Source organism: Solanum lycopersicum, chromosome 8 (assembly GCF_036512215.1).
Source record: "Solanum lycopersicum chromosome 8, SLM_r2.1".
NCBI classification, from domain to species: Eukaryota; Viridiplantae; Streptophyta; class Magnoliopsida; order Solanales; family Solanaceae; genus Solanum; species Solanum lycopersicum.
In genome coordinates this window covers 22,999,414-23,008,599 of record NC_090807.1, presented here as the reverse complement: position 1 = coordinate 23,008,599, position 9,186 = coordinate 22,999,414, and the positions used below count along the sequence as shown (strand labels likewise).

Genomic DNA, 9,186 nt, shown 5'->3' with positions numbered 1-9,186 from the left:
TACGGAGGTATGGGTACGGGAACCCAAATCTTGAATCACTTGGATATCATTTATATTTTTCATTGATTTTATTTCTAATATTCATATCATTAGAACTCTGAATTAAATCTCAACATTTTCATAAAATAATTAATTTTCTATTTTAATTAGAATTCAAACGTAAATCTCAATATTTACATAAAATAATTAATTTTCTATTTTAATTAGAACTTTTATTTAATTAATATTTTTTTTGTTTTTTTAGTCAAATTCGCTTTAATAGGGAGGTTATGGGTTCGAACCCCCACAGCCCCCGTTACTTTCCATTTAATTTCGTTGAGGAGGAGGCTGTGAGGTGATGGGTTCGAACCGCCACAGCCCCTCCTTCTTTAATTTAGTTAAATGGAGTGAGGTTGTGGGATCGAATCTCCACAACCTCATTTTTTTTATTTTCGCCTACTGAGGTCATGGGATCGATTCCCACGCCTCGCATTCCTTTTTTTTTTCCGCGTAGCTGGGGGTCGCGTGTTCGATCCTCCCCAACCCCCTTTTCTTTTCCTTTTCCTCGCACAAGACAGGGACGAGAGTTCGATTCCCTCCAGCCCCATATTTTTTTCTTTTTAGCGAAAATTCGCTGCCCCCAGCCCCCAGTTAGAATCCCGCCTGGCACCCATATTTTTTTTATTTAAAGACTGATGCAGGGAGATCCTGGGTTCGATCCCTGCAGCCTCCAAACATTTTTTTTATTTCTTTGACGTCCAAAAATTTCTAGATTCTTTTAAAGACTATTTCTAAGTTCTGGAAATTTATTCCACGATTTTCCTGCACTTTTTCATCAATTTTCACATTTGTTCTTGGGGATATTTCATGGTTCATTCAATTCACTATCCTTGATAATAATGAACATCACATTGTACACCCAATACACACATAAAATACATGATAAATACACAACTTATACACCCCAAAACAATGCCTAAAGCACTGCCCTATAAACACCAATACATCAACTTTTCCGGTCATATTTTGATGATTATTATTGTTATTTTCCGCACATAAACACATTCATATTTAATTTAAACACATCATTCATGCAAAAATCTAGCAGCACAACATACCCATCCAACAAATTCGTTAGGGAGCTAAGGACAAGGACATACGAAGGGGAACAACCTAAGTTTCAAGAGTTTAAGAAACGTTCGAAAGAAAGTACTCTTGGAGAAAGAATTCCATGAGAGAAACCCATACCCTTATTGATGTTCAAACGAAGAATTCGCTACACAAAATTTTCTCCAAAAGTCAGTCTAAGTTACTTCAACGTCCACACCACTAAACGAACAACTCCTCTTCGCCTTAATATTTTTTGATTGCTTTGTTTTTCTTAAAATTTTATGTGTGTTCTTCAAGCGTGAAGAACTCTTGATATTTGGCAGAAATAATGCGAGGAAGATGGAGAATGTGAGAGAGAGAGTTAATAAAAGTGGAAAAGAGAGAACTATTAGGGTTAGGAGACTAATTAAAGAATTAGTCAAATAAAATTCAAAATAAATAAATACAAATCTATTATTGATTTATTTATTTATTTTTGCATTTAAAATGTGAAAGGACCATTATGCCCTTAAATACTTATTCATTCTGATTTATATATTTTTTTGAATCGTTACATTATCCCCCCCTTAGGAACATTCGTCCCCGAATGCCACTACCATTACACTTCGTAATGCCAATCAGGTCATAACTTAATCGCTATGAACACTTAGCCAATAGCAACAAAATACAAAGAGATAAGGAACTATAGCCTTACGAGTAGGAAGTCTAACCTCATACTAGTGCATACACATCACACAGTCAAATACATGAAGGACTAATTAAGGTTACTCACCTGTGACTTCACCAGAAGTGCCTTCCTCTGCACCCTTAGACTTGAGTGCGAAGAATCGTTGCCTCCTTGGAGCCTCTTCACTTGAACCATTAGACTGAAATCTCTCCTTCCCTTGTTCTTGACTTCTCATAATCGGAAAATCGTTCACCATGTGACCTGGTTTGCCACAACTATAACAAGCATTAGTGCCCCACATACACCCTCCTCCATGTAGTTTGCCACACATCCCGCAAGGTGGTCTCTCCTGAGGTGTATCTACGTCATTGTTTCTCTCAACTCTGGACTCCGAATTTCTATCATGACGACCCTTTGATGAACTTGAATCCCCTTGGTGGGAGAGTCCCTTCTTAAACCTGGGCTTATCCCTGATTTCAGTACTACTCTTCCTTGAAAAATTCTCCTTATCTTGCCTTGACTTGTTCCCTACCCTAGTTTGTTCCTCTTTCTGCTTTCCTCCACTTGCTGGACATGGACCATTAGTCTGGAAAGGTCCATGTTGTCATGCAACATAGCTGACCTACACTCCTCTTTGACATCCTCAGCAATTCCTGTCAAGAATCTACTCATCTCGTCTCTGCTGTTAGACACAAGAGAAGTGGCATACCTTGATAGGTTTACAAACTTCAGAGAATACTCCCTGACTATCATAGATCCTTGTTTAAGGTTGATGAACTCCTCAACCTTCGCCTCCTTCATCTCCCTTGGGAAGAATCTTTCCAGAAATGTTGTCTTTAACAGCTCCCATGTGACTGGCACTCCTCCTTCGACACGGGTAGCTTGCCACATTTTGCACCAAGTCTGTGCAACATCTTTGAGCTGGTAAGAAGCCAGCTCAGCCTTCTCAATATTAGTGGCCCCCATGGCCACCAAGATCTTATGCAACTCGTCTATAAATTCCTAGGATCTTCTGAAGTCTTAGCCCTTGTGAAAATTGGAGGATTCATCCTCGTGAAGTCTCGCAGTCTGTCAGCCATGCTGCGAACCAGTGGGTTTTCCCTCAGAACATCCTGCCGGTTGACTTGGGCAGTCATAGCTTGGGCCTGCATCGTGATGGCCTGTGCCATTTGGGCAAGAGATGCCCTCACCTCTGCATCAGTCAACCCAGCTGGGTTAACTGGCATGGCTACTCCTTCAGCTGGAGCCTGGGGTGGATTCTGATTACCCCTAGCTGCTGCTGCTCCCGTCCTCAGACCCTTAGTTCTCCAAGTGTTCATTCTCTGAAAACAACAAAGTTGAAGTTAGACACATTCGTAACACCAAGAATTCAAACATTAGGAAAAGCAAAATAAGATCAGAAGAAGGGAAGTCTTTCCTACGCATCATGCAGTCTCTAATCCAGGATAGTGGTGCACTTCACTACCATGACTTAGAAACTACTCAATGTGGTTGATGTGAACTCATTATTCTAGGAATTTACTTTCTCACGACCGGAATCTAGACCCCAGACGAGACCGGCGTCGTTGACCTCTCAGAGGTCGCAAACAAGCCGACTTACGTCATTCTTACTTTACATAGGTTAATTTTAGCGGAAAATTTGAAATTTTTGATCTCCTTAATTATACTTGTTAAACATTCTTTATATTTCGTAATCATTTATCATCAACCATCTAACATTTAAGAGATAAGCAACTTAAAGAAATAATTCATTAAGTATTAATTGTATATCGGTCAAAATAACACCAATACAACGTTTGAACCAAAATAGGAAAGAAGCACCAGTGGAACATGCTCATCTAGCTCAATTTTAAAACTACGCTAGAATGTAAAACAGTAGCATCCTTGAAAGCATGAGGACCTACCAAACTCATGATGAATGCTGACGTCCGGATAGCTGCAATGACGAACCTGTAGCTCTACCGTCCACCTGTGCCTGCAGCTAAAAGTAGATGTTTGTATGGAATTAGTACACACTTGTACTAAGTATGGGTATATGCAAGCACACACCAAGGAAATGCATGAGGAAGAATAGCTCTTTCCTAACAACATGATATTTGAAAGTCAAGTCAGTGGACTTGCTAAATTAAGATTGGGAAAGTTATGCCATGAGACTGAGATGCATCATTATAATCATCGTACTACACACAACACATAACATCTTCATATAGCACATAACATATAACACGTAGTTTCTTTCATATTATTCATTCATATGCCATGAGACCTTATTATCATAGACTTAACTTAAGACTTTCCAAAATGAGGGCTCAACATATGGGACCTCAACTACGGAGCCTTCTTTAGCAAACACAGAGTCTGCTTTATTCATTCATACGTATTTCATTTTAATTCATTCATAGGCCAGTGCGAACACCAGCTATACCTAGGATGTAGTTTAAGACTTTCATCGGGTTTGCTGTGCAATGATCAAGAATAACCTAATATCATTAGCTGAATCTAGCTCACCTCTTGATTATCCTATCCTAACATCTTTGATATCATTCATTTCTTTATATGATTCATTTGAGGCTGACCTCATTCATTCATTGGGAACTTTAACTTTAACCGACATAGATCATGTGAGCATCATGAAATCCAGTGTCTTCCCCACACCGAAAAGAGGTGAAATAACCTACCAAAGCGATCCAATAACATGCTAGCGTATATGGGAATTTAACCCCGCCAGATCCCTATAGTGGCAATGTAGGTTTAAAGACTAGGAGATGTATGGAGACCCATACCCGGCAAGCCGGACAGATTCATCTCATGAGAGTTACGTGAACCTCAGCCCTTCCTGAAAGAAGGCATCACTACTCATAGCTAGCCTATCGGTTCTAAGTATAAAGTTCCATTACATTCAACTCATACATCATGGAAGCTAATTTCTAGTATGAGGACATCATAGCTCAATAGATTATTTCTCATCTCATCATTATTATTAAGTGTTTTAAACTCAATATTTTTCATTAGAGTGTTCATAGAGACTGGTCTCTTCATTATCTTACACTCTCATTGGTGAGTACGTATTGGTAACATTTACTTAGGCTCATTTGAGATTGCTCTCATCATATACATTAGCCTCACATCATGATTGTCACCACATTGTTCAGTATTAGCACCTTTGTTTTTCATAGTTATTCACCTCTTATTACGTGAGTGTTCATTTCTTCATTTCATAGTTCATCTCATCATATGCCAATGCACTTGGCCATTTAACGTATCTTTCATTCGTACTTAACCCTCATAAGAGTCATCATTTCATTACGTACATCTTAGGTTCACGTAATTTTTGAACGTATGTTAGACTTATGTGTCTATACATACAAGCCATGGGGCTTCATTCGTAGTTCGTTAAGTGATTCTTATTTTTCCTAAGATTATGTATTACAAGACCTATGTATCTTGTATATATATATTAAGATCTCGATTTTTGATCTAAGTAGATGGCATTATTCTTGAATATATTACTCACGTATGACTTATGTATCATTACGGAGCTTTGGGTACGGGAACCCAAATCTTGAATCATTTGGATACCATTTATATTTTTCATTGATGTTATTTCTAATATTCACAACATTAGAACTCTAAATTAAATCTCAACATTTTCATAAAATAAATAATTTTCTATTTTAATTAGAATTCTAACGTAAATCTCAATATTTACATAAAATAATTAATTTTTCTATTTTAATTAGAACTTCTATTTAATTAATAATTTTTTTATTTTTATTTTTAAGTCAAATTCGCTTGAATAGGGAGGATGTGGGTTTGAACCCCGACAGCCCACCTTATTTTCCATTTAATTTCGCTGAGGAGGAGGCTTTGAGGTGGTGAGTTCGAACCCCCACAACCCCTCCTTCTTTAATTTAGTCAAATGGAGATCCCACAACCTCATTTTTTTTATTTTCGCCTACTGAGGTCGTGGGATCGATTCCCAGGCCTCCCGTTCCTTTTTTTCCTCGTAGCTGGGGGTCGCGAGTTCGATCCCCCCAGCCCCCTTTTCTTTTCCTTTTCCTCGCACAAGACAGAGGCGAGGGTTCGATTCCCTCCAGCCCCATATTTTTTTGTTTTTAGCGAAAATTCGCTGCCCCTAGCCCCCAGTTCGAATCCCGCTTGGCACTCATTTTTTTTATTTAAAGCCTGCTGCAGGGAGGTCCTAGGTTCGATCCCTGCAGCCTCTAATCGTTTTTTTTAATTTCTTTGACGTCCAAAAATTTCCAGTTTCTTTTAAAGCCTATTTCTAAGTTCTGGAAATTTATTCCACAATTTTTCTGCACTTTTTCATCAATTTTCACATTAGTTTTTGGGGAGATTTCATGGTTCATTCAATTCACTATCCTTCACAATAATGAACGTCACATTGTACACCCAATACACACATATAATACATGATAAATACACAACTTATACACCCCAAAACAATGCCTAAAGCACTGCCCTATACACACCCCATACATAAACTTTTCCGGTTATATTTTGATGATTATTATTGTGATTTCTCGCACATAAACACATTCATATTTAATTTAAACACATCATTCATGCAAAAATCTAGCAGCACAACATACCCATCCTACAAATTCGTTAGGGAGCTAAGGACAAGGACATACGAAGGGGAACAACCTTAGTTTCAAGAGTTTAAGAAACGTTCGAAAGAAAGTACTCTTGGAGAAAGAATTCCATGAGAGAAACCCATACCCTTATTGATGTTCAAAAGAAGAATTCGCTATCCAAAATTCTCTCCAAAAGTCAGTCCAAGTTACTTCAACGTCCATACCACTGAACGAACAACTTCTCTTCGCCTTAATATTTTTTGATTGCTTTGTTTTTCTTAAAATTTTATGTGAGTTCTTCAAGCATGAAGAACTGTTGATATTTGACAGAAATAATGTGAGGAAGATGGAGAACGTGAGAGAGAGAGTTAACAAACGTGGAAAAGAGAGAACTGTTAGGGTTAGGAGACTAATTAATGAATTAGTCAAATAAAATACAAAATAAATAAATACAAATCTGTTATTGTAACGACCTGTTTAGTCGTTTTGAGCAGCAGATTTTATTTCTGGAAAAACAGGCTGAGGCGACGAACCCAACGACGGACCGTCATGGGCACGACAGACCGTCGCAGGGTCTCGTTTGCAAACACTTAGAAAATCTGAAATTGGGTACTGAAAATCGACTCTCTGAACTTCATAACGGAGTGACAGGACGGACTGTCATAGGTGTGACGGACCGTCACAGGCCATTCACCCAAAAATAAGTTTCTGAACTATGCAACGGACAGCAGGACGAACCGTTGCAGGCGCGACGGCCCGTCACAGCTTGCGTAATCCCAGTTGGAGTCGGATTTCTGGTTAAGCTTTAAAGGGGCGTTTTGGACTATTCATACTTTAATTATAAAGTTAGAGGGTTAAGGTTAATAAGTCTAATTACTTGGGGGTTAAAAGAGGTAACCTTAAGTTAATTAGTGGGGTATTATTGCCATCTTTTATTCTTAATTATATACTAATTTGGGTAAAAGAAAGAGGGTTTGAATAAGAAAACAGAAAGAACAACAAGGGAGAGAGAGAAACGATGGAGAGAAGAGGAAAGCACCAACCTTTGAGGATTAACTTGCTTGATTTCAATTCTTCGGTGGAGGTAGGTTATGGTTTTCATGCTATTCGTAGTAAACTCTTAATAGCGAATGATATGTGTTAGTAGTTTTGTAAACCTTCTATATGCTTAATTGTATGCTTGCATGAATGATGTGATTATGTAATTGTGAATAAATAAGCATGATGAAGCTATTGAATCCCAAATCTTGAAAAGAAACCCTAATCTACTTTGTTAATGATGATGCCGTGGTATAAAAGAAGGCTTGATGAATGAAAGTGGTGAGATTAGGGGATCGGGTGCCACGTTCCGGTACCAAGATAGAATATGGATCGGGTGTCACGTTCCGACACCAGGATAGAATATGGATCGGGTGCCACGTTCCGGTACCAGGATAGAATATGGATCGGGTGTCACGTTCTGACACCAGGATAGAATATGGATCGGGTGCCACGTTTCGGTACCAGGATAGAATATAGATCGGGTGTCACGTTCCGACACCAGGATAGAATATGGATCGGGTGCCACGTTCCGGTACCAGGATAGTATATGAGGATCGAAGTGTCACGTTCCGACACCAGGATAGAATATGGATCGGGTGCCACGTTCTGGTACCAGGATAGAATGAGGATCGGAGTGTCACATTCCGACACCAGGATAGAATATGGATCGGGTGCCACGTTCTGGTACCAGGATAGTATATGAGGATCGAAGTGTCACGTTCCGACACCAGGATAGAATATGGATCGGGTGCCACGTTCCGGTACCAGGATAGAATGAGGATCGGAGTGTCACGTCCCGACACCAGGATAGTATATTGAGGAGCGGAGTGTCACGTACCGACATGAGGGGAATAAAGATAATGAATCTTGAAATATGTATATATATTTAATCTAATGAACTAAATTCCCAATGAGTATGATGAGGAGGTGTGAGTCCTCATTAATGTGGTTGGTGTTGTAACCAAGGGTTATGGTAACTTTAAATGCTGCATGCTAAAAATATTAGTTGATTTTATAATATTGCTTAATACATACGGTTTTCTATTTTGAGTTGGCCGATGATATCTACTCAGTACCCCTGTTTTGTACTGACTCCTACTTTTATTGTTTTCTTCTTGTTTATTTGTGGAGTGCAGCAAACGTGCCGTCATCTTCGGCTGAACAGTAACTCAAGCCAGTCTTACTACATCGGAAATTCAGGGTGAGCTAATACTTCTAGCTTGGACTGGATCTTCTTCTTCAAGTCTTGATGCCTTGAACTTCCGGCATGGACTAGCTTCTTGCGTATTTTTAGCTTCTTAGAATACTCTTAGTTTAGTAATTTGATTATAGATGTTCTTGTGATGATGACTTCAAGATTTTGGGGATAATAATAGTTATTGATTTTATTAATGAGTTTAAGTCTTCCGCATTACTTTATGTTGATATTACATTGAAATTTTAAGGTTTAGATGGGTTGGTTCGCTCACATAGAAGGGTAAGTGTGGGTGCCATTCGTGGCTCGGATTTGGGTCGTGAAAAACTTGGTATCAGAGCATTAGGTTCGTTGGTCTCATCACACAAGAAAAGGTCTAGTAGAGTCTTAAGGAACGGTAGGGGGACACCTTTACTTTTCCTTGAGAGGCTATAAGACTTTAGGAAAATTTCACTCTTTCATTCTTTCTTTCGTGCTACTACTTAAGTCCAATTGGTATCTAGGCTATACGAATTGGTATCTGACCATCTTCACTCTCTTTCGCAGATGGTTAGAACTAGAGCAACGACAACCCCAACACCAACACCGGCCACACA

The 9,186-nt window shown here is 38.9% G+C and overlaps 1 protein-coding gene across 1 annotated transcript; it reads right to left on the bottom strand.

Annotated features, from left to right (window-relative positions):
* Window positions 1-1,853: 1,853 nt before the first annotated feature.
* Window positions 1,854-2,722, bottom strand: LOC138337862 (uncharacterized). Its single transcript, XM_069288298.1, has 2 exons — window positions 2,383-2,722; window positions 1,854-2,323 (listed from the first exon to the last, which is right to left on the bottom strand). The coding sequence occupies exons 1-2, from the start codon at window positions 2,720-2,722 to the stop codon at window positions 1,854-1,856; spliced, it is 810 nt and encodes a 269-aa protein (XP_069144399.1).
* Between the last annotated feature and the right edge of the window lie 6,464 nt (window positions 2,723-9,186).

Excerpts from the sequence above, each read along its gene's own strand:
- LOC138337862 (XM_069288298.1), bottom strand. The coding sequence starts at position 2,722 with ATGGGGGCCACTAATATTGAGAAGGCTGAGCTGGCTTCTTACCAGCTC. Across the intron at positions 2,324-2,382 it reads TGAGGATGTCAAAGAGGAGT|CAAGTGGAGGAAAGCAGAAA; the intron begins GTAGGTCAGCTA and ends GTCCATGTCCAG.